Raw genomic sequence first — 26,244 nt, 5'->3', positions numbered from 1 at the left:
GAACGTGGATTCCCCTGCCAATCTAAGCCCTCCCTATCTGGGCAGCACTCAGCCAATTGTGTGCTGCCCCATAGGAACCCCTGGTCACGATCAGCAGTGACATAGCATGGATTCAAATCTGCGATATGCAGGCTACAGGGCACATCCTGCACTCCACTTGGAGCACCTTTACTGGATGCGCCACTCGGGAGCCCCCATGTTTAAAGTTTTTAAAGCTGATATATAAATAATTATGAAGCATGTATAAATCACTTTTTTAAATATTGAAGTTTAGAAACGTAAATGTGTGCCTCACCAAGTTTGGCACGCTGGTAACGGCAGCTCCCTTAAGGTCACTGGGAAAGGGTGGCAGGCTGTTTGAGAGGCCGACTTTGTTCTGTAACTGGGGGTTCACACCAGCAGCTCCCAGTTGTTGCCCAGCACTTTGTCCATATGGCTGTCCAAAAGGGCCGCCGTTTCCAGGCAAACCCATCTGAAAAGAACAAGACGAATTAAAAGCTGCTTAATCCAAACGCATTTGGAAATTAACTATTTTATACAATTATTGATACAACAATAATGGTAGTGATCATAATATGCAAGTCACAATACAATATGTATCATGATGTATGCTGTAATCCTGATGGGCTACTTTGTGTATTGTAATAAAGATAATGGTTAAAATGCAAAACTTAAATTGTGCATATTTGTGTAGTTACTGCACTAAGTGGCTATTCATGTATCATGATACACAACTCTAATACAATGTTAGCAAGTAGTATCACAATTTAGCAAACACAATGAACTGTTAGACTATTAACCAGTCACCATTATTTCATAGGTCTGGCAGTTACAGAACTGTGCCCTGCTAAAATGTACTGTACTACAGCGCACACAAAACATTCAGTAAACTGACCTAATTATTTTATGTATTGAAAGCAAACTTCTACTTTATATAATATGCAATATCTGTACCACAATTGGTTGCACTTTACTGTACAGTAGAAAAGTAATCATTTGATCAATATTTAAGTAAAAAACATGAATCTAAAACAAGATACAAAAAAAACTGTCCAAAACAAAAGTACGAAAAAAGAAAGTTGGAGAATGAACTAATGTCTGTCCAGAAACACTGCAGTGTAAACATAAGTTTGGGTAGGAGAAAAGCTCCAAGTGTAAAAAAAAAAAAAAAGAGGAGTTGAGACTTGAGAAAGCCAAACTGCTTCCAACTAACACACAACACTTAGCAAAGTACTTGAAAGCCAGATGAGGGTGACAAATGAAAATGTTTTATTCGATTTCGCCTGGTCGAGTGCTCTCCACCCCCACATCATAAAGCACGCACTGTCCACTTAACATGATTTGCAGAAGGTTTTCCTTATTGGCATGTCAACTGCACTGCTATGCAGCCAGAGCAAGAAACACAGTTACTAGCCTACTACCTGAATAAAATGCATTTTCTTTGTCTGCCACTAGTGGCAAGATGTCAACTGAGCAAAGTGTGCCATGACTGAGTCTGAAATTCCTCATGAAGACAGAAAAAACATGCTTTGAGCACCCTGCATCTTATCTGTTCAAGGAAACCAACACTTAATTATAATATAGAAATCCAGTTATTTTTATGGTAAAACACCAAGGTGAATCAGTTAAATGTACAGCACCAAAATGTTTATAGAAACCAATTCCAGTGAATTAGGTATTGACACTAGATCAGAAAAATAATTTTTCTAGTTGTGATTCCTTACAGTACGAGAGATTCAGAAACTTGCCACACAAGCCAAAAGCTACACTTTAGGGCCGCTAAGATTACATCAAATTGATTTTTTAAATCGAATCCATTCCTCGACAAATACTGGACAAATCGATAAAATAATTACATTTTTGTAAGGCGCATAGTTAATCACATTATTTAAGCTTATCAACAAAACGGTACTGAACGCAGGCCCTGCCTTGTTATTTACAGTATTTCTGCCAAAGTCGTAGGCGTGCTCTTCTCCTGCTGATGTTAATTGGCATCTGATTTCTTGGTCCCATCCTACCAGCAAATCAGTTTTGAAAATGCTTTGCAAGTACATGTCCTCTGTGTATTCGATTTAAACAAAAAGTACACCGCCTTGGATCAAGAGCAGGATGACAGGCTTGTATTCCTGACAAACAACATGCAAGTAAATTGTGCACACTGAAGAAAACTCACTGTATATTGTTTGCGCCTCTTTGGCATTACAAAATGAACTGTTAAACCTGGGAAAAATACTGTTTTTTTTTTTTTTTTTTTTTTTTTTTTTTTTTTTTGGGCTGCATGCTCTGTCTGCGTTTCCTGACTGAGGGCCACATCTAGTCGATGTAAGTACAATCAGGGCAGACCACAGCTGATCACACTAATGATGTGCATTTGAGGAGATTTTTGGAATTGAGCATATGTCCGTGGAATCAGGTATTTTGAGTCAGATTCCCAAACTATTTAGAAAAACATGTCCGTATGTCAATGTGTGAGCAGAAGGAGGGAGGAGGGGGGTGTTGGCATCTTACAAACAAGCACTAGTGCTACAGTTCTATGGTCAGCATAAACACTGGAAAGACCACAAAAATCACAGAACAAAAAACAATCAACTAAACTTACAGCCGTGATCAGACAGTCGTCTAAAACAAGGACAATAAAACACAAATATACAGTCTAGTGCGTGTTTTTCCAGTTTTGTTTCTAGTATGAACGTGTTCATTATAGTTATGAAATGCATTTGACAGAAATTAAAGTCTTTGACCATTAATTGATGTTTTTTAATAATCAGTTTTATTTAAAAAAAAAAAAAAACACACACCTCACTGGAACCACAGCCTTGATATTTGTATCCGGTTCCTTGGTTCCCCAGCAGGAACTGGGTACCCGGTTCCAAAGGAACCGGTTCAGACAGGTCTAGATAAAACATTTTTATGCTGGTACTCCTACAGTACCACGCAGAAATCTATGTTCCAGTTAATTACCCCTCGTTAAAGGCATGTGGGCGGTACAATCATTGATATTTATTCGAATGCTTATATTTTGTGTGCACAATTAACCGATTGCTATTGGAGGCTTAACTGACAGCCCTGCTACACTTGTACTTGAACATTCATTAACCCCTTGCGGTCCTAAGTTGGACCAGGTCCGACATTACGATTTTCCCTTTCCGGTCCAATGTCGGACCCTGTCCGACATCATCGAAAAGACGTAAAGCACAGGTCTCTAGTCGTTTTTTCTCCGGAAAAAGGAGAGAGAACCATTCAATGGCCGAATGAAACCAAAAACAAAAAAAAGGGGGCGTGTGAGCAATAGCCCTAGCAGCTGCACCATATAGAGACAAGCAGACATAAACAAAGGAGGTAGCTGCTTCTGCATCCAGCGCTCAAAGAATATCACAGACATTTGCAGAGCATTTTGAGATGTTATAGTAATAAAATAATGACTTGGATCGCATTATTGAGAAGTTTGGTGATGAGAGGATTTATCAGTATGCACGTCTGTAAAGACGTATGTGAAAAATACAGTGAACACAGGGTGGGGCTTTGCTAGAGATGCAGTACTGATGTCGCTTAGCATTGCAATGCCATTTAAACCAGTTTTACTGGGGAAAAAAAATTTAAAACAGCAAGTGTAAAATAAACAACGCGTGTGAAAATAAATTGGACCCGACATGCCTGACAGGCGCTGAATAAACGGAGAGAAAAGGGTTAAAGTTCACACCCAACTTCTTTCTTGATTCTACTATAATGAATGAAGTCACTCTGCCAAAAACCTCTGGTGACAGTGGAGGTCACTGTGAGGGCAGCTTCAACAGAGTCATTGAGTATCACTCTGCAGGCCCCTGGCTGAATATTTACACTCAACACAAACACTCATCACATCCACCAGTAGACACCATTCAGCAACTGAGTGAGACTACACCTGCTAACCACAAAGAGAACATATCACAAGGTTGTTTGGACTGTGGCAGGTGTGTTCTAAAGGCCTTCAAGCCATTCACAGCTTTGAGAGAAACAACACACTCGATCTTTGCAGCATCTGCCATAGAACTGGATGCATTACTGGAATTTCAGACCTCAGGCCTTTTTTAAATGTACAGTGTTTTATTTATTTTATAAAATAAACACACACATTTGATCTCTTTAGCTTTCAAAACCAGCACCAAAGAGGAGCATCACCAACAACAGCACTCACCTTGGCCATGGATCCAGCTTGCTGTGCATTCATCCCGGTGTGTCCTCCCAGCTGCGAAGTGCCCTGGCTCAGAGTCTCAGCCAGCACGCTGCCTGCTCCTCCAGATATACCCGGATTTGTGTACTGCATGCCAGCCGCCCCCCTGCCACGACCCACAGACCCCATGGAGCCGTTCATCACCTGCCCTGCCTGGGAGTTATGGTTCAGGAGCCCATGGCCCTGGGTGTTGTTATGTAGGGCCTGATTGAAGCCAGGGTTAATGCCCATCCCGGTCTGAGTGGCAGAACCAGCAGAGGCACTGCTGATCATGTTAACCTGTTTCTGGGAGGTGGCTGTGGTGGAGCTGCTGGATACCTGCAGCCCCTGACTCAGGGGGTTCTTGCCCATGACACCCAGACTGGCCAGGCCCCCTGTAACACTCTGTTGGCCCCCCATCCCAGTCTGGGGACTGCTGGAGCCATTCCCAGTGCGCAGGAGCTCGGAGAGCTGCTTGTGTTTAGAAGCAGCATCCTGGACCATGTTCCCTACTCCGCCTGCTCCACCGCTATTAGGCAGCATGCTTAGCATGTTCAGATCGCCTCCATTAGGGATCAACTCATCAGGAAGGTCGTTCTCAAGATCAAACAGGGATCCAAAATCTAAAAAGTAGAACAAATAAATAACTGTTAAAATTCTGGTCAGTTTACACACCACTGTAACATCTCTAAATAAAAACATACAATTCTGATTATATTTGTTACAGGCTGCCCAGGAGAAGCAACAGGTTTTCCCTGCAGCCAATATCCCAGTCATGGCTATAGATGTGGAGAGTCTGGAATGGATGGGCACTCAGGATGATTTTTAGAGTAAACAGCTAGATGAAAGATGTTCAAATCCATAGTCAAATTTGTCTGCGATAGCCTAATTAATGGGATAACTGTGGAACAGAACTTGATTCACTTTATCACAGAAGCACTGTGGTCCTAGTTAGCAAAAATAAAGTTGGAATTAAATAATTAAGTAATAAAACACCTTTCAAGCGGCTGTCAAGTTTTTCTTGACTATTTGTTTAATCTATTGCCAATCCCTTTAAAAAACCTTCACTATAAAATTACCTCTGGTTGGTTGTTGGTCCGAACCTGCCACCAGAATGTTATCTGGCTCAGCCAGTAGAATTCAATTTAGAGTCTTAACTCCAGTGAAGCTGTTGGAATCCGCCCGACTAAGATCAATGAACTTGATTGAAATCTTGTTACTGTAACCTCAATAGACAACCTCACTGCCAAGACGATAACACTGCAAAACCACGCTTCCTTTTACAAACCCAGCAGCAGCACTAGCAGCAGGCATGTTGCAGGAAGTGTTTCACAGCATGTGTTACTCTCCTTCACTTTCCACGAGTTCATTTCAATGAACGGCTTATTGCCAAGTCTTCTGTTAGCACACATTACCGAGGTCCCAATCCTGGAAGACTGCCCATTACAAGCCATTGTTTTGGTTTCAGCACTCCTTAGTCCCAGCAAATTCCAGTACTTGAAAGCCTCTCAGATATTTAGTTCCTGCAAATGCTAAAAATAACTCAAACAATGGAAAAATGGTAGCCAAACTACACTTAAGTACAATTTGAAATCCCTTCAGGCTGCAAAATAAGTTAAAACTGCTGTGCAAAATAGTTTTTAGAAGAAAGCAAGGTTCACTTAATTCCCCCCAAAAAGATTATCACCTTCCAATATATTGCCACTAAGAATTTGGGGTGAGTGAGTAAACCTAATTTCTAAATGTATACTTTGTGCTGCTTAAATTCTATGAGGATTCAATTTATCGAAATGACATTTACATAGCAACTCTTTAAACACTCATCCTGCTTGCACTTTGTTTTATTTGAATAAAACCATAATTCAATTAGATGTCTACTGTAATGTGTTTATTTCAGCATTTCTATGATCTTATAAATCTGCTGGACCATAACTGGGTTGCCAGGATCTTTTATATTTACTATATCACTCTGAATTGAATGACACCAATACAGCGACTCTAAACAAAACAGGACATTCTTTATAAGCAGCACATAAAAAAAACAGACAATAGCCTGCGGTTGCACATGGCAAGAACAGTACATCATGTCATGATGCCCAAGCCGAAAGATAATACACAAACCACTGCCCTACCAGAGCCCTCTATTTGTTGACTCACTACAGAAAAGGGAAAATCACTGGAAATGTGGTCAGATAACACACTACTAGAGAGTTTAGAGAGGCACTCTGCTTCCTGCTGAAGTGTCAGGTTTCAATCAATTACCGGAGCAGACAGTCTTTGCATGATAGTGCACAGATAGCACACGCATGCTGGGACAGCCTTTTCACAGCTGGAACACTTTAACTGTATCACTGGGAGTACAACAGCTTTGTTTTGCCATTTCACAGCTTGTGTCTTTCATATCGTTGGGGCATGTACTCTTACAATAATTCAGGGGATGTTAAGATTTTATTCAGCAAGGCTGTCTCTACGGCTCTGCAGATCTCCATTTCAAAAAGGGTAGGATTTAATGTCAATTCAGTGCAGTAGCACCTTTTTCAATACCATTATCATACAAGTTAATGTATTTTATTTTAAATAACAAACCAGTATAATCCATTGAGATGACTCAAGACCTAGGATCCAGACGTGTTCATCCTAGTATGCTTTGGTGATATCCTCCATATTTCAGAACTGAAAATTAGGACATCTACTTCTTAGAAGAGGCCATAAATCACCCAAACAAGAAAGGACCAGAATAAGGCAGGCAGCAAGCCTTTCTAAGAGAAATTTCTAAACAAAGAAATCAAATCACATCAGATTGCATAATAAAATAAATAAATACCCTCCTGTCCTTCAGACCTCTTGGAAATTCACCAGCAGTCTACAATAATGATTACATCACTTGTATGTGAGCATTTGTAGAACATTCTTTTTCTGAAACTCATAATTAAGAAGATAAAAGGAAATCTGAGTGCGCTCAAGACAGAAATTGTTTCATGTGGTTTTCATTAACCATTCTTCCTCAGGTTTGCCATCAACAGGGAACCTCACATTGCAGACATTTGATTTCACCACATAAAACGTGAGCTTGCAATGCCTTTGGACAAATAAAAGGTTTGTGTTTCTATTTCAGTAACTGAGTATGGTACATTTCAACCATTAACTCTCTGCAGTCCTATGTCAGACCAGGTCCGACATTACAATTTTCTCTTTACAGTCCAATGTCGGACCCTGTCCGACATCATCAAAAAGACATAAAGAACGAGTGAGACTGATAGGAGCCAACTGAAAAAAGGCAGTGCGTATCTCATCGCCCCATCCACTACAGAAATAACTGACAAAAAGGAGGTAGCTGCTTCTGTATCCAGCGCTCAAAGAATATCAGACATGTGCAGAGCTTTTTGGAGATGTTATAGCAATAAAACAATGACTCGGATCGCATTACTGAGGAGTTTGGTGATAAAACAAGTGATCAGGAGAGGATTTATCAGTATGCACGTCTATAAAGAGGTATGTGAAATACAGTGAACATAGGGTGGGGCTTGGCTGTAGACACAGTACTGAGTGTTCCTTTGTGATTCAATGCTTTTTAAACATGTTTTACTTTGAAAAAATTATATTTTAAAACAGAGCGTGTAAAATAAACCGCGCATGTGAAAATAAAATGGACCTGACGCGCCTGACAACTACTGAATAAATGGACTGCAAAGGGTTAAAGTGCTCCCAGTTCTTAACCACACTGCCTGAAAACATGTCAGCTAAAGAAACTGCAACTTTAAAGTTAGTATTCAACAACAGAAACATGTGCAGCTCAGAAAAACAGATCACCCCCAGTGTGACAGTAATAAGTTATTGGAAGCTGCCTAGGCAGCTGACTATTAGCGTGCCAAGTTAAAAGTAAAAAAATTAAATTGACATGGCTGCCCTCTTTGTAAAATATATGTCACAGGGAGATTTCGGGAATTCTACAACTGGAAGTTCCTATTCCTGAAACTGCTGTGAAATCTGTCCATCCTTAGTCAAATCTGTGCCCTGGTTACAGCACAGCAATATTGTTACGTAAAATTTACCAGTATTGCAATTTTAGTCTGTAGGAAGCAGTTGCCTCCAGCCAAACGATGGAGAGAGGATTCCACGGCAGATTGCTTTGAACGTTTTATTTTGTCTATGTGAAACTGGTAAAACAAAAGCTGTCAATGCCCAAACCAACAAGCACAGCGATTCAGCTATAGACAATGCCATCCAAATAAATAAATAAATAAATAAAATGTACAGAACTGTAAAACCAGCCAGATTATGTTCACAATGGTCATGCCTATATAACAAGAAATTACAAAAAAGGAAATTATAACACCAGACAAGCAACAAACTAGTTTGGTCATAATGCCGTATTATAATAGTCTACAGCAGTGGTTCCCAACCGGTGGTCCGAGGACACTTGAGTAAACTCCAGGTGGTCAGCAAACAACTCCCAAATTTTGGTTACGCAGTTTTTGCAAAAACCAATTTCTACACAATCACACGTTATGCTACTACTAAGATACACAAACAGCTTTAACCATGTGATATAACTACAATAGGCATGTAGTCTGCATTTTTTCCTCCCTTTATCCATCTTCTTTTATTTATTGCGGGTGTGCTTACAAATGAATAAATATCACAGCTCCCTTTGATGCAGTACCAAGCATTGCCTTCAAAGCCGCTATTAACTGAAACAGCATTCTAATAGGAAACAAATAAATAAGTTACACATTACGAAGGCACATTTGTCTTGTCAAAATTACAACCAAGCTAACCCGGCTGTCTCAGATTCTACAGCTGGATTCTTTCCATCCCTTCAGGCTTTCCAAGCAGGTTATCCCATAGGGACCAGTCTCTCTTAGTGGGGAAAACATATTGGTACAACAAAAGCTGTCTAAATCACAAGTCATCAAAGTCTGATTGAAGCCTACCAGACACAATAGATGTAGAGAAGTAGAACCTGCATGGACGCACACTGAGAAGTGTGTGACGAAACAAGCCATTTTGTGTGGCGAATCCATCTGTCTGAGATTCACATTTCAACACTGGCTCAGGAATGTGTCACAACAGCATCAATCTCCATGTCCACCACACACAGTCTTTACTACACTACAAGGTTCCTGTTCTATTGAACACCACTGCAAAATGCGTTACTTTCACTGCCAGCAATTACCGAACACGTGTACACACTGTGAACCAACTGAGCTTTCAAAACACACATATGGGGTGTGCGGTTGTGGTGGATTCTACAAGCTTAATGTACATTTGTGTATAACATATTACAAATAAAATAAATTATTTGAACAGCACATTTCTTGATCTCTCTCTCTCCTGGGCCTAGATTAAATCAAATGTATGGCAACACCATAGTCATTTTAAAGTATAGAAATGGCAATTCCATTTTTTTCTTTTTAAATTCATGCCCTGGTTTCTTTTTTACTTTTCTTTAATTAGTATGTGTGCTTACAAAATCTGTACTCTTTACCTATTGGGCTGTTTTGATATTATACAAACAGCTGATATCTACAAGTGCCTAACAAGGCAACCCACAAAAATGCTTTACATTACAGAAAACTCTAAGACATGAAAAATTCACTGCAGGTTCAAATGGAAACATTCTGCAGTTTATCCTGTGAATGCTGTTTACAAATGGCTTAAGGCAGTTTGAAAAGCAACATAAATTGCATTAATCCCTGCAATTTTATCTGCCTGGTCCTGCTAGGATGAATTTCCTCAATTTTAAAACACGTTGGGCTTACTATTCCTTTAAGCTAGAAATAAGGGTGTAGTATTTAATTGAAGAGGTTTCTAAAATACTTTCAGCATGCATTTTACCCACTTGCAGCTACTATCAAATCAGGGTTTTGCAACTAATCCAGAAACCAGCGGTACCAATAAATGATGATGGCATGATTCTCCAAAAGCACAGCTCTCCCATGTGCTGCATCTGATACAGCATATCCAGCAGAACAGTTGGGCAAACACCATTCTGGTTGAGGACTTTCACACGGTGCACAAAGCAATCTTTATTCTCACCAAAACGTTCAAAGATCTTGCTTTTGTATTTATTTACAGATTTTATGTATAACCACTTCAGCTCCAGGTCGTACTTAAGCACCTGCTGTACGTCAAGGTTTGCTGTCTATTCTACGGGATGTATTTCAGCCTGGTCAGTCAATGTGCATACAGCATAGTTGTGAAATGTTTGTTTTGCAGTCGTGGGAGGGGGGGGGTGTTGGTCCTGTGACATTTTTATTCAAATCACATTTTGCATATTGAAAAGAATAGAAGATACAGCAGCAAACCACTGGTGATCATAATTTTGGTACAGCTTACTTGCAGTACTAATTGTTTACTTTTATAGTATAACTTTTAAGTATAACTTGCTTGCTACTATTGCAAATGTAATACAGCAACATATAAGATTGATTCAGATATCGGAAGTAAGAGAGTTTAATGCTTGATAGAGGGATTTTGAAAAGAATAACTTTAAAAGGCTTCATACTGTGAAAATTAAGACGTAGCGCTGAAACCATCCTTTGATTCTGGACCACAGTATACCGCAACAGAGCAATGCACCCTGCCATTTGTCTCTGCATGCTTTCAAGGGGTTCACATTCCTGTGCACTCGCACCAACAAATAAGCGAGTACTTCACAAGACAATAGCGTGATAAAGTAATAATGTGCATGTTATGGTTTACTGAATTTTTTTATTCATAAATCTTGCATATCTATGTTTTCTTTATAAACTTTTTTCTTCAGAAAGTGTGTTTTGTATGTATTATACTGTTTATAAATACAATGTGTATTATTGTTCACTGCATGTTTTGCTTGTTACAAAAAACATACAATTATTGGGAATGATGTTTGTTTTTCTTTTCAAAAATAAATATGTTATAGCTCACAAAAAATAAGTATACATCAAATGTGTATGTGTCTTATTTTACTATGTTTGACTGGCACGCAGGGTTTTAAAGAGTTAATGGAAATGTTATATATAATTGATTAGTGTTACATTTTCCACCCAATAGTACTTTATAGCAATTTCACAGGTAAAAAAACAAACAAACAATGAATTATTAAAAATCTGGTACCTGGTATGCAGAATATGATGCTAGCATGATAAGATTTATAATTCTGTATGTTTAAACATTTACAGAAGGCTTCTTATACTGCGTTATCCGACATGAGACAAGGTTTGAACTCATTTTGTAGCATTAAAGTGTTTTCACCATCCACCAACAGCTTGATGGAATCATCCCGGAATCAACAGCAGGTGCGCACACAGATTGGTGGGAACAGAACTGGGAAATAATTACACTTCCCATAGCTGCAGTTGAATTATATTTTAACTACCTAAAAGACTAGACTGCACGATCTAGTGTTTTACATTTTACACTAACATTTCTGGCAGGGATGTTTATTGTTTCTGCCCCCTGAAAGACATCGGTGTGAAAGACTGCAAGCTACATATCAGTGAATTTTGATATGGCAAAGTAAATATAACAGCATGCACTATAAACACATTCAAACTTCCAGCTCCAACACATCCAATAAAGCAACCTGAGGAACCAAATACAAAAAGGTAATCAAAATTGAACGAAGTCCGCTTCTTCAATCTGGCTGCTTGCTTTACAGCTTTCCAAGCAGTGCATTACAAGAATGATACAGTTTTAATACACACTATTATTCCACTGGTGATACTGAGCAAGCAAATATAATGCAAGTACCCTAGGGGGATACTTCATTTAGACTACAGTGCGCCAATATTTATAACATTTTCAAATTAATGTTAAAGTTTCTCTGACTCCAGAGTCCAGAATCTGTAAACCATGCCAACTGGATAAGAACAAAATAGAGTCCAGACAATTTATGTCATCCTACCAGAATATGAATTACTTAATGCAACACTAATAATCTAAATCAATGAGAAACTAAAAATGGTATACTAGTTGATCTGCCTACAAAATTCGAACAGTCCTGCTATCTCCTTTAATTAAAAGTGCATGAAAATATGACCTAATTGATAACTGCGTTCTAGTCAGTCTGGGTAGGGGTTTACACTATAGGTATACCAGTTTTCATACAATCAAGATACTGGAAATACTGGATTTTGAATGAACAGTGATGGTCATTTACTGTAGAATATCACTGAAGCAACTTAAGAAATACTCTAATGACTGCAAGCAAAAAAAAAAAAAAAAAAAAAAACTTAAGTATTTCCTTAGAGAAACAGCATACGGAAACAATTTCAGAAAACCTTAGGTGCCATTTTTTCTGCAGCTCCCATACATTATTCATCGGAAAGAGTAAATAATAAAACCTGAAACACATAAAACCTAGTAGTTAACAACAGGTATATTAGTGGTACCTTCTGGACAATTATTTTGATAGTGTTCTACTGTTAAAATAAGTTTGTAACTTTCACATAACTAACAGTAAGACATTGTACAGTAAAGGCACAAATGTAGCCCTAAATAATGTGATTAGTATACAGTTCCTTTAACAAATAAAGGTTTCTGACTATACAAAGTACAGCACCAAAGTAAAAACATTAGAACTTAAGAAAACATTTTTAAATTTATGCGAACATCAACATCATGAATCTGACTGATTCCATACAACACGGTCAGACACTTGTTTCGATACGTTTTTCTGTTATGCGATGCGAACTTGCATTGCATTATTTAGAACAGTTATACATTTCATTTAGCTTATCGCTACGTATTAATGAACACACATCATGCTACATTTTAAACACCGCGCAAACAATAATGCTGCTCTTACAATCTAGTGCATAATCCACATCAATATGTTTTGTTTGTTTCTCTAACCAAAATTAGATAATTCTACTACTGTACATCCTAGGCATACGGTGGTGTCTAACAACCTTTACGCTATAATGTCACGTATCTGACTACCTGATGACGCAATTAATATTACTGCAAAACATAATTATATTTAATATTTAACGCACAATTTAGTTCAGGATTTCGTGAAATCCAGTATCACATTCCCATACACTCCGTATATTTTTAAATAAGATTAATTTACAGCCAAGTACTGCCGTACAGCTTTCCAAACTTTTGAGCCGTTGCATTGTACCTAACTTGTCATGAAAAAGAAAATGTTAATGAAGGTACTTCAAGCGTTCATTTCAGCTCTGCGCTGTCAAATGTCGACACGTTCAGTAGCTATATTTACAAACCCTGGCTCATCAATGCACCCGATAACTGCTATTATTAAACAGTACACGAATGCGTGCACTATATTTCTTACCTGATCTGTGTTTATGTCCAAGTTGCATTTATCTAGACGTGTAGTCTGTTTTATTTTTGTGCCTTGTTTTAACCAAAAGCACATTTTCACAAGAGACGCTGTTTTGTTAACTTACCGTACACCCATTAAAACCTAGCAATTGCATGATACTACTGCACACGGTTTCCATATAAATTGCAGGGATTTGACAGCTACTGTACTTTACAGAAATCACAACTTTGATAATAAATAATATTCCTATACTAGTTTGTACGACTGGAATCATGTAGCTAGCACTACAAATATCACAGGCACAGACAAAATCGGTATAGAAATATAGAAAACGTCCTACCTGTACTGTCCGAGGCAGAAAGAGCAGGTGAGTTAAGTTTTGGACGCTTTGGGTTAGGCGGTCCGTCCAGCAAGTTTTCAGCCATTGTGAGTTCTTATGAGTTTTTTGTTTTACTTTGTCAACAAAAATACCGAGAAATATAAAATATCCCACCCTCCATAAAAAAAAAAAAAAAAAATCGCGCTGTTCACTCTGATTCAAGAGCAGATTACGCAACAAAAAATCTCAAAAAGGTAGCAACAGCGCCCCGCCACCGCCATTCACCCCATGATAATTCAACACCCAACACCCACATTATTATCAGTAAAATAACTCAAATGAAAAACCATTAAAAAAAAAAAAAAAAAAAAAACCGAAGGGAAAAATGGCCAAAAAACAAAAAAAGAATAAATTCCCTTTAAAAGGGGTTGCAGCTATTCTTCTCTACAAATAGCTAAATACGCATATTTGAATTCGTTTACAGGCGTCAAACGGATTGTTTCAAAAGCATTTTTTTGCTTCGCAAAAAAAAAAAAAAAAAAATTGTATCGAGAGAAAAATATGTTGTTTTTCGACCTAGCTTCTTCCTTGCTGTCCTTCCGCCAACGGCTCCCTGTAAACAATACTGCTAGGAGCAGAGATACGGAGAGAAGCGGCGCTTTCTAGAAGGGGAAATAAGATACGGGGTTTTCCTTCTCTATTTAAATCGCCCCAATCCCCGTTTTTTCGCACGAAATCCCTTCAAAATGATTTAATCTTTCAATTTTCGGCAGAATGGACCCTTTCAAACCTACTTCGGACGCTCCGATTCTGAATACAAATGATTGCTATACCCTGAAATCCTGACTCCGAGCCCCGACAAGATGGCGGCTGTTGATTCCTTCGATACAAAAAAAAAGTTTTTTTTTTTTATTTTTCCAGATAGACTGGGAGGGGGAGGGGAGGGGCCGCGCAATCACGCCCTACGCAATCTGATAACGTTACGCCATGCGTCACACGGAAATAGTCGAAGGAAGCCCTAGCGTCCGGAAATATGCGAAGGTGAACAAGCGTTCATAACTTAACATCTATGAAGAAAGTATGCATGATGTGTTTTGGAGTGCTGAATTATAGTACCACTATTAGAGCATGAAGGATGAGATAGGGATATCTTTTAATTGGTTAAGTACCATTTCAACAGCTTCCCTTATCATTACTTTGAAAAGGTTAATCTCTGCACCACCTTGATTTGAAGACTAAGCCATTAAATATGAGTAAACCTTAAATTATTTTGTAACTATTATAAATATTTACTTTTAAAAAAAGCTTACAATAATAGGTAGGTAATGAAGCATGATTACAGCCCCTCACTTACATTCACAGTATATGGATTCATTTACTACAGCAAACATCACCACGTAATCTAACAAGCTTCCATGAACCATACTTCAATCTTTTCTAAAAGCCATGCAAAGCACAGTCTATCTGGGTCTAACCACAATACCTTAAGAGGTTCACAAGTTTAAAACAAACAAAAAAAATGACACCAGTCTCCTGACAATCACCCAGAGTGATCACATTTGTTGAGTATATTCTTTTGCTCAAAGTTTAGGTCTACTACCGGTGTAGTGTTAGAATGTGGTATGCACACAAAAACTTGACCAGTGTAATGTCAGACAGTGATACATCATCAGATTTTGGTACAGGTGCAATCAAGTGCGATCTGATGGGTGTTTTCCTATTGTCAAACAGAGGTATAAACCCTGTCGTTCCAGTACTAAATAAGAGCAAGTGTATGAGGACTGCAGCGCTTGGAAGACCGAAACAACTCGACCAAAATCTATGTCTCTGTAATTTATTGCACCTAGACAAATCTTTTAATAATAATAATAATAATAATAATAATAATAATAATAATAATAATAATAATCTGTGATTCAAGTTGTATAATTATCTTTTAAAAAATTCTGGTATATAGGCCGGGACCGGTGTAGTGCCAGAAAGTGATACATCATCAGAATGTGGTAGGCTTAGCGTTAATGTCAAAAAATGGCACACTGTCAATACTGTGATTGACTACTGCACAAATCACTACAAACAAGACAAACTGTAGTTAACCCACAAAATCGTATAGGTTTACAATTTTGTATAACCCAATTTTTGGTCATCAGTTAAAGTCACGCACATTTGCGGAATTGTGGAAAAAAAAAAAAAAAAAAAATGATATTCAAAAATAACCAGTGCATAGCACCACTTTCAGATGGTGATTGACTTGTTTTCTAAGCTAAAAATGACATAAGGTTTAACATGTACCACAGATTAACACCACACCTGTACGAACATTTTGCTGTGCTTATAAGTTGACATATCTAGGCAGGGAATGCTGTTCTGATTTGGGCATGTATGCTCCGTCTTGAAATAGAATAAGTCTCTTCTTAAGCCAAACCAACGCAACACATGGTGTATTGTTAGCTTTTGAATATAGCCAGTGGGACTTGTTGCATCACCCTCCAATTAAATCACTTTTTTTTTTTTCTCATGGTATTCTTTGAGTTATTTTTTTTTCAAAGTTATGATAAGTTTCCACGTTTCCCAGCTAAACAAACAATTAAGATAAAAAAAGGAGTCGTAAATCGGTCGATTTAACAACTAACATTCATGCTATACTACATATGGAATCCTATTTTACACGCACCATAACTATGGTACACTGGAAAATAACAGCTAGGCTTTTGGTTCCAAGCAAAAGCTCGAATGCATCCGTCTTTGTTTCTAGTTTGCGTTGGAGAAGCTCAGAACGTGCATGGATGCTACTTTTTTTTCCATTCCACATCTTCCAATCATGTCATGCTAGTTTTAAAACCGACCGAATATCTGATCAGCTCCTATGAACCTAATTGTTTATTTTCCAATACCTAAACATGTAATGATGGTTTTGCTACGCAACAGGACCGGTGTTGCTATTCCAGCCCATGTCAAGTCACTCAATTCAGCTCGTTTTACAAAACAAGGAACTCTGTTTTATTTGCAATGTAATTAAAGCTGCTAATCAGCAAATGCATTGCAAAAAATGCCTCAATATAGGCTGCCCACCTTTAAAAACTACTGCAGATGAACACAAATGGGATTTGTCTAAAAAAAAAAAAAAAAAAAAAACTGCCCATGCACAATTACAACAATTTGTCAATCCAATGGCAAAATATTCAATTTTTTGCTTTTGAAAATCATTTACATTTTTGGTTGGTGAGTAATACCCAGTTTTTAATAAACAATATACTCTAAATATTTTATAAAAGCATTCAATGTCAACCACCCCCCCCCGAAAAAAAAAACAAAACAAAACAAAACAAAAACACCACCACACATTTCACATAATGACAGAATATTGTATTCATATATATAAAATGAAGGTATATTTGTACTGGCCCCTAGGTTTTGTTTCTGTTGCCAGGCAGTGAAAGGATGTAGTAAACATTTAATCAGGAATCAATTAAACATGATTGTGGACTCCAGAACCCTGTGAACATGAAATGGAATTTTGATTTACTATTAGAGTTGCTTTTGTTATGCCAGGAAGTGTAAAAAAAAAGTATTTAATTTGAAATGCATTAAATGTAGAATCAAACAAAATATTAGGTCACTAAAATATTCAGCAACCTTTAAAAAAAGACCCATCACCATTTCTATTGGTTATCATAATATGTGATGTAATTAGTCACACACACACACAAATCAAATGGGGAATAACTAATTTAACACCATTCCTAGGTACTAAAGAAATAACCTTTGTTATGTTTATGACTTTAGGAATATGTCAGATATCTTTAAAATAGATTTAAATAAATTAAATACTGTTAGTAAGGTTGAAGGCTAATAAATTAATTTTGTGCTATAAATCATCAGGTTCATATATGAAAATGCATGGTATCCTGCTTGCTAGAATCGTGGGAGAGCTATGTAATCAAGTGATTCTACTAGAAATCAGCCTCCAACAATTCACTTCCGATTGCTGTGTCTCCTATTATTGTTGTTATTAATCGTTCTTCTTCTTCTTCTTAATAACAACAACAACAACAACAACAACAACAATAGTAAAAGAAAAGGCATCACTGGAAAGTAGCCTAACAATATTGCCTTTATGGGAACTTCAGTAAAGCAACATGGATTTAAAAAAAAAAAGGTTTGTCTAGTTTGTAATGATGAATAGTAATGGGCCTATAGTTTTGTCCCATGTCCACCTGAGGACAGTAGATGTGTATACTGGTCTCTGTGGACAGCTAGTTTAAGCTTTTAACATTACCTTTTAAGCATTACATGTTGCGTATGCATGTGTGCATCTGTGTAGCCAAATCTCTCACCCACACAAACCACAGCAATTAGACAGGAAGGACGAGTTCTTTAATTAATCTTTATTCTGTACCTCAACATTTGTTTTGGGACAAGGCAACGGAATAAATCAAACATTTTTTTTAAAGTGTGTTTTCACAAAATATGAGCCTCACTCTCTACTTTACAACCCTGACATGTTACATTGGATTAACATTTTTAAACGATACTTACTACATTTGTTCTATATCTCTTGCTCTGGATATCGGAAATGGTGATAAGCCAGAAATTGCTTAGAGGGATTACAAACCTTTGCTAAACACACTTCAGAACTACTACACGCCTAAAGATCCCAAATACATGTAATATGCACAATTAGTAACAAAAACAAATTTATGCGTGTGTGTGTATATAGTATGTTAGAATCTGTGAATACACGTAAACTTTTACTAAATAAAAAAACAAGCAGAAACATGGAATAGTACTCACTATTGACACAGTATGTAAACATACATACAGATGTATACTGTATATGGTTGTGTACACTTGCATTTGTTTGTGTACATGATTAACAAATAACAACAGTAAGCAAAATTATTTAAACAGACAACATATTTTGAGGAAACACCAGACTTCTTGAGCAACTTATCCGCACAAAGAACAAAAGCACCTGTCTCAAGTTGTGGAGTATCTTGAATGTAGAGAAGAATTGTCAACTTTCTGTTTTGCTATTATTCACAGTAAAACTATAATATACAATCGGTTACAGACTGGTAGTAATAAGTCAAAGATAATATATGTGTATTTTATTATTCCAATCTATGTACATATATAGCTTACAGACAATTGTTTTATTTAGCTTTTTTTTTTTTTTTTTTTTTTTTAAAACCACAAAGCTTAGGCGCAGTATTTACAGATGCAAGGCTTCAGGATACTCTTTATTATTTTATATTTATGTATATACATATACATTATATAACATATAAAATATATATTATACAGCCCTAGCAGCAGTGTTGTTCTAAGACTCCCACCGCTGAGCCTATGTCAGTGATGCCCACACGCACATGCACACGGTATTAGCAAGGAGGGTGGAGCAGCAGCCAATTTAAACAAAAGAAAGGCCAAGACTCATGCAACTGAAACTTTTTTACAGAATAGGTAGGACCATAGGGAGGATTAGCCCTGTCTTACCTAAGAGTTGCATACCTGGAAGGTAGGTACTAGCTACTGTCTGGATTGTAATATATAGGATAGTGCGCTTAAGACCAAATAGGTCATGTTTAACATTCGAGAATACACTCCGATGAACAAGTTTAGGCTAAATTTAGTTAAATTAAGTGATTCTAGTGTGGTATGCTTTGTTAGCAGTGTTCTGGTACTCTCTTCAAGTCATCTAAAATATCAGTTTCCTCAGCTCGAACGATACCGCCTCGAATTCCAAAGGAAGTTTTGTGAAAGAATATTACCCTGGTATAAAGGCACAAAAAGAATAGCATGTGTTGTGGTGGCCAGGCTCCCTCTGCCTCCTGCAGGTAAGACAATAAACCATGAACCTGCCTCACTAATTGATGTAGAGAGATACAGAACACCATCTTTGGGAGAGGATAACGTATCAGTAATCCTACAACATTAGTACAAACTAACTTGTGGACTTTAATTAGAAATTAGCACTCTGGAGTACCAAGCTTTGACAAATTGGAGCCCTAAATAAATTAAATTACTTCGTTATTGAATAAGCTGTCCTGGCTATTGCTACAGAGGCGCAACTTATCGATCCAGCAGTTTTATTTTAAAGTAATACTTAAAATGTACTTTATATAAGTTTTACTATAACAAAGGTATGACACTCTGTAATACTATAACTGTCAAACAGCACTTCCATAAAATGTAATGTAATGCACTTCCCAAACAAACATTCTTATGAAGAATGCATGCTTGAAGACTAATCCTTGCTTTTTTTTTTTTTTTTTTTTTTTTTTTAGTTGTATGCAAACATAGTCTTGCTGAATTGACTCTTGACCTTTCCTTTTAAATGCAGTACAGGTTTTAGATATTAAACCAGGGTTGTGTGCTGTCATCTACACAAACCTAACATGTTCAGTAAATAAAAACAACTGAAGCTTGATTATTGCATGATGAATTCGAGTCTGAAAAATAAGCTTTCTTCTGTTAATATAAATTATACATAATCCAAAAAAAAACCCCAAAAAACCCCACCATCCCTTTTAGGTATTTAAAAAATGAATAGGTACTCTTCTTTTACTATGGAGTGAAATATATAGTGCTGATATACAGACACTATGTACATAATGAAATGCACAGTGAAAATCCCTATAATACGAAACAAAAGTCTTTTATAAAACCATCATTGCGCATATAAAACAAACACAGTGCTCAAATCAATATATAAAAAGGAAGTTGGAAGATGAAAAAGTATGTAAAGAAAGTCTATCTATATACTATATCTAGCTGTATTATAGACAACAGTATCCAAGTTGCATAAATAATTCACCCCAATTCATCAAAACTGCTCTACTGGTCGATAAAATGAATATGAAACAATACTCAATGCTTTGAAGGCACCGACAGCATGCTGTCAGAAAAATTAACTACCATTCATGAATGTTGTAAAAAACAACAAATCCCTTAATTTTGGTAGTAAAACTTTCATCTCCAAGTCCCATTTAGCATTCAAAATAACCCGTAAACTAGTTTTCCCTAGGCTTTTAATACTGTCGGCAAAAAACAAACAAACAAACAAACACACTAAAGAAAACATCTTCAGTACATTTTATAAATAGGCTTGTGCAGGGTAACACCGTCTGACCGTTACTATTGTGATTGATCTTTTAATCCACATGTTCTGGTTCGTTAATCTACCAGGAGATTGCCAAAGACATTTCTCTTCCCTCCTCTCATACACATGCTAAACCACCTCAACTCTGCTGTCTGATTTTTGTTATATTTCAGTGCATATATTTAGAGGCCAAAACAGAATAGTATTCTGTATTTTAAATACCATATTTTTTGTCCACTATTATGAAATTAACATAGAAAGCAGTGCAATATGACATAAAATGGGGTTTCCTGAAAACCATACAAGTGGAAGGAGGTAACATTACTTTGGTAGCAATGACGCAGTTTTTACCGAAAAAGATAAAAATATCAAAATCTTATACTTCTTACTGTGCTTCATGAATGGCTGCCTATGGCCCCTGCATTGAGGCCGCCACTGCTGTGTTGACTGTATTCAGGCAATGGCCATAGAGACAAACACGACAATCAGGTAATTTGGCTCTAAATCTGGGTAAGATCATGCTGAATCGACTCAACAGTCACAATACACTGGAAGAGTGCTCTGTCTGTTAACTATACAGGGACTGGAATGGCTCACAAGACAAGTCTATTAATTCTGTAACAGTGCCTAGAATACACCAAGCTCAACTGGTTAAGATACATGAAGTGTGCTTTATTTTTTCTCAAATTATGGGCATTAGTGGACGGGAGACTGATAAAGCAGCAAACATCTGTATTCAGTGTTGTGTGATTTGGTATAATTCAAAGCAGAATGTAAAACTTTTGTAAGCCTCTGAAGCAGTGCGTCAAGTTGCAACAGGAGCAATTAAAAGCATTAATTAATACTTTAAAAGCATTAATAAGGTTTTCCTGTTTTGTTTTTTAGTTATTTTTATTTTTTTTTAATTATAAATAAATAATAAAACAAACCTTCCATAGCTTTCATTCCCCCCCAACAAATACAAATATTGAATTAAGGCTTTAAAATGCTAAATCATTTCTAAAAATTAACAATCCATGGAAAAAGGTGTAAAATTAATTGACATGAGACCGGACAATGCTGTTTCATCTCAGTTGTGCTTTTCGACAGGTCGCATCAGGCACATCTAACACTTCATTACGTAGCAAAGTGCTTAAATGAAACTGAGACTGAAAATGCAGACAAAACAATAACCAAAGAGTAATTCAGGATGTGTTTTTTCTATGAAGTATCAAATAGGAATCTCTACAGCTTGGATCTTCTTTTGTTTCAGGCTGAAATCCTCTGCGTTTCAGAGACCTGTTTCTGCTGCGATTATTTCATCAATGAGATACTTTTCATATATAGAAGGTGGTCATTACCTAAGTAGTAATGTAAAAGCTAGTCAACACAGTAGTCAGTCTTTTGGAACATATTACATGTTTTGAAAACTTTCTTTTATGTACTAGTACAAAAAGTTAAACAACGGTTAACAAAATACATAACTACCCTTCTAATGAAATAGACAGCATGATTAAACAGGAAACACAGCACCCAACCCTTTGTAACTTCACTTCTAAAACCTGGACTGTGGCCTTTTTATTTGACATACATGATATATAGTTACCCACATGCTGGTGCAGTCTGAATATACAAAATAATAATGATAATTATAATAACAATAACAAAAAAGTATAAATGCAGTGGGCAACATTGCACAAAGAGACGAAAGTGGCACATAATAATAGAAGTATATGGATACAGTGGAACCTCTTAGTGGAATAGCTTGTTAATACAAACAAGTCAGCAGAAACGCTTTATGCACATGTATCACTTAATAGCAAGTACTTGTGATGCTGAGTAACTGTGGAGATTCAGGTATATTGAAATTAAGTTTTACATTACAGTATTTTAATTCCATCCTACACACTAAGTTTAGTGAGTCTCTGTCAAAATTAAGAAATCCTTCTAAAATGGAGCGTGAATAATAAGTTGAGATGGCAAATCTGAAAAGCAGCAGAAGTAATTTTTCTAAATGTCACTTTGTGAATGCTAACTGCTACATAACTTTGGATTACTTAAACCATACTTAAAACACAAAGAGGCATTCATTTTAAAGTGCTACTTTATAAAAAGACATTGCTGTTCTTTAGTAAGACCTTTCAGAGTGGTAACTACTATAAAAGAGGTGACCAATACCTATAAAAAGGTGAGGGACTGATCAAATCCCTCAGTATGCCTGTGTTGTCCACTTACAGGTCAAGCATATCACAGGGATGAAGTAAAGTACCTCTGAATGGTTCTTTCTAAAGAGCAAACCCCACTGTGTTAAATGCACATGGCCTTATCTACTTTGTAAGCAAATGTGATACATTATTATATTACTATGCAAAATAATCTATTGAACAGACTAAACAGCTCTGTACTGCTGTGTACTTGTTTTACTTTAAAACATTTCACATCGAATTACAACACAGCTGTTTTATGAATAGAACACTCTATGGCACAACATTCCTCGCAGTTGGGTGGTAAAATAGCACAACAAAAAGAGAGAAAAAGGTGCAGCATTTAATCCAGTAATTGTGGCGTGTACAACAGTAAAGTGCTTTTTTCCCCAGAACACTGATCTTCTGCACACTACCATTGTCAGTCTGAGTACCGCTAGGGGGGCCCAAGCTCCAGATAAGAATGCAGTGAATGTTCTCCACTGCTTACATGCAAATATGAAACATGAGCAGCAATGACTGGCTAAACTGGAGATTACTGATTTAAAAAAAAAAGAAAAAAAAAAAGAATAAAGCTGCCGTTAAACCAAGAAAAAGAAAAATATATTGGCCTGGAATGCTGATTTGTTTTACCCTTTGATGTGCTAAGTTCTACCTCTGTCTCTTTCTTGCAAAGCAACCCTTGTCCTCTGCACAGTGTATAGCTGTACTTGGAGGGGCTGGATAGGTCCAGTGAAGTATTGGGTGAGGTTCCACTGTAATCCTAAATCTGTAAAAGCTAAACACATCTGTTACCCTTCCCTGCATCCCTCTCCTCCTCTTACCACAGTGTACTACTGGCACGCTTCATCAGTATTTTGTTTTCTTGTGTAAATACCATTGCTGGAATTGTAAAGTTACGCCAAAATAATATCACAATAAAATTTTAATAAAATGTTTGTGACAATATAATAACCACAGCTTTTCCTGTTGTCTGTTTCATAAAAGCCATGCTATGACAATTCTTTTCACGCCCCTGGCTGTTAGGAGTATTTCTGAAGGCACTTAATCCAACAAACAGAAAAAAAAAAAAAAAATGAAAGCTGGGAACAATACCCCCCCCTTACTGCGATCCACACAGTAATCAATGCCTCCTTTTCTTGTGAAATGTAAGCCAAACAAACAAAACAAAAAAATTAGTGGAAAAAAAACTCGGGAAAACAGGATGTAAAAAGTTTTTTCTTTTTTCCCCCTCTAAGGTGTCATCTAAAAACAGAGAAGTCAAGCCTAAAATCAGAGTCAGGCAGCATCATAAGCTTTCTGAGATTTTGAGTTTTGTCAGTTCGTCTGCCGCCGCCGCCTCCTCTTCCTCCTCCTCCTCCTCCTCCTCCTCCTCCTCCTCTTCTTCAGCAGTCCCTTGCTTGGTAGCAGGGAGGTTGGCAGGTGTGGCCAAGGCTTGGGTTGGGAGTGGTCTCTGGGTGTTGCCTGGGCTGAAGGCAGCAACAGGAGCTGCCCTGAGGTGGCCTGATGAGTCCATGAGTTCTAACTTCTCCAAAGCACCTGCTGCCCGTTGTGGAGGGGTGCGGTCTAAGCCATGACCACCGGCAGTGGGGACCATGTTGGCCAGCTCTTCCGTGGGGGAGCGTCCAATGCTGCCGTCCACTTGGACACGGATGTCTGGCGAGACTGAGAGCTGGTGCTGTGGCACCAACCCGCTGTCCACGCTCTTGGGGAACAGAAACGTTTTCATTTGGCCTTTCCCCTTCACATTGACGGTGCCCCTGTAGTCAAAGTCATAGCCCATCTCGTTGAGGACACGATAGCTCTCCTCGCTCACCTGCACGCGGCACTCCACTCCGGTAGTGTCCATGCGGCTGGCGATATTCACCGTGTCGCCCCAGATGTCGTACAGCAGCTTTGTGGTGCCAATGACGCCGGCCGTGAGGGGCCCGTGGTTGAAGCCAATGCGTAGTTTGAAGTTGAACCACAGCATGTCCTTGTTGAAGTCGTCCACCACGCACATCATCTCCTTGGCGAAGTCGAAGAGGGTGCGGAGGTGCCCGTGCGGGTGGCTGGTGTCCTGGCACTGCGAGGTGTTGAGACCTGAAGCAGCCATGTAGGTGGCCCCGATGGTCTTAATCTTCTCAATGTTGCTGTACTGCTGCTTGTTCAGCAGCTCGTCGAAGTCCCCAATCAGCTCGTTCAGCACGCGGTAGCACTCCTTTCCGCCCTCGTAGTTCTCCTCGTAGAACTCGCTGAAGTTGACGATGCTGGCGAAGATGACGCCCACGTTGTCGTGGTTTTTGGAGTAGCTCTGTGTCACCTTCAGCTGCTCAGCCACGTGGTAGGGGATGATATTGCGCAGCAGCCAGTCGGCCTGGTCCCGCATGGTCTGGATCTTGGCACGGTGCAGGTCAGCCTCCACGTTGCCATGGTAGTGCAGCCGGTAGCTCACCTCCAACTCCCGGTTCAGGAACCACACCAGCAGGAGTAGCAGGAAGAAAGCTAGGATGACTTCCTGTCTGTTCAGGTCCAGTGGCTGCAGCATCTCGGGTACAGAGCTGTTAGAGGAGCCCGGCCTGGAAGACAGGGTGGAACTCAGTAATGTGACTGTTCTGCAAATAAATGTTTTCTACACATTAATTAAAACAAATAATAGTCTTTCTGAGATCTCAGCTGCAGGATTCAAGACTGCAACCTGCATTTTTGTTATTTCAATTATTTTTACATTTTGATTGGTACTTGTTTTCTCTAGTAATGTTGAATCAATTCGAGAATGACCCCATGCTGCCTTGTTGACTGAAATTGGGTGCAGTGGCTGTGCCTAAAGTAGCAGTAACAATGTATTCAGTACAAAAATACTTTGATGCAAAGTCAAAGATGTTGCAGCAATAATAACTTCAGCCCTGTGCATGGAAATCTCTGCTCTACATTGCAACAAGATGCCGTACTCTGTGCCCCATCCCCGGTACTTACTCCTCAGGGCAGAGAGATGTGTAGAGCAGGATCAGCAGCACCGCACCCACCACTGTTGCGATGGAGGACCTCATCCAGGAGCTCAGCTGGCAGAAGTTACAGTACTGGATGATGGTGATGATGATCGCACAGCACTTAAACATGGTGAACTGAAACAAAGCAGCCAACAAGAAAGGGCTTAGACACTGCCTCTGCCTACTGAAAATGATTGCCTGTGGG

General features: G+C 38.2%; 2 protein-coding genes across 5 annotated transcripts in view; both read right to left on the bottom strand.

The window, feature by feature from the left end:
- LOC121300700 (CREB-binding protein-like) overlaps positions 1–14,676 on the bottom strand; it is a 33,310-nt gene extending 18,634 nt beyond the window's left edge. For all 3 annotated transcript variants that reach the window (XM_041229397.1, XM_041229400.1, XM_041229398.1), the window contains exons 1-3: positions 13,804–14,676; positions 4,175–4,812; positions 296–472 (exon numbers count right to left, since the gene is read on the bottom strand). In XM_041229397.1, the coding sequence (XP_041085331.1) occupies positions 296–472; positions 4,175–4,812; positions 13,804–13,888 (900 nt within the window). In that variant the 5' untranslated portion in view covers positions 13,889–14,676. The remainder of the gene's footprint in view (positions 1–295; positions 473–4,174; positions 4,813–13,803) is intronic.
- A 3,479-nt stretch (positions 14,677–18,155) lies between these two features.
- The window catches only part of LOC121300452 (adenylate cyclase type 9-like), a 38,614-nt gene continuing 30,525 nt past the window's right edge, over positions 18,156–26,244 (bottom strand). For both annotated transcript variants that reach the window (XM_041229028.1, XM_041229029.1), the window contains 2 exons: positions 26,026–26,174; positions 18,156–25,628 (listed from right to left, as the gene is read on the bottom strand). In XM_041229028.1, coding sequence (XP_041084962.1) covers positions 24,359–25,628; positions 26,026–26,174 — 1,419 coding nt within the window. In that variant the 3' untranslated portion in view covers positions 18,156–24,358. The remainder of the gene's footprint in view (positions 25,629–26,025; positions 26,175–26,244) is intronic.

The sequence above is a fragment of the Polyodon spathula genome, chromosome 26 (assembly GCF_017654505.1).
Source record: "Polyodon spathula isolate WHYD16114869_AA chromosome 26, ASM1765450v1, whole genome shotgun sequence".
Taxonomy (NCBI): domain Eukaryota; kingdom Metazoa; phylum Chordata; class Actinopteri; order Acipenseriformes; family Polyodontidae; genus Polyodon; species Polyodon spathula.
Note: the sequence above shows the minus strand (reverse complement) of the source record. Positions and strands in the feature narration are given on the sequence as shown.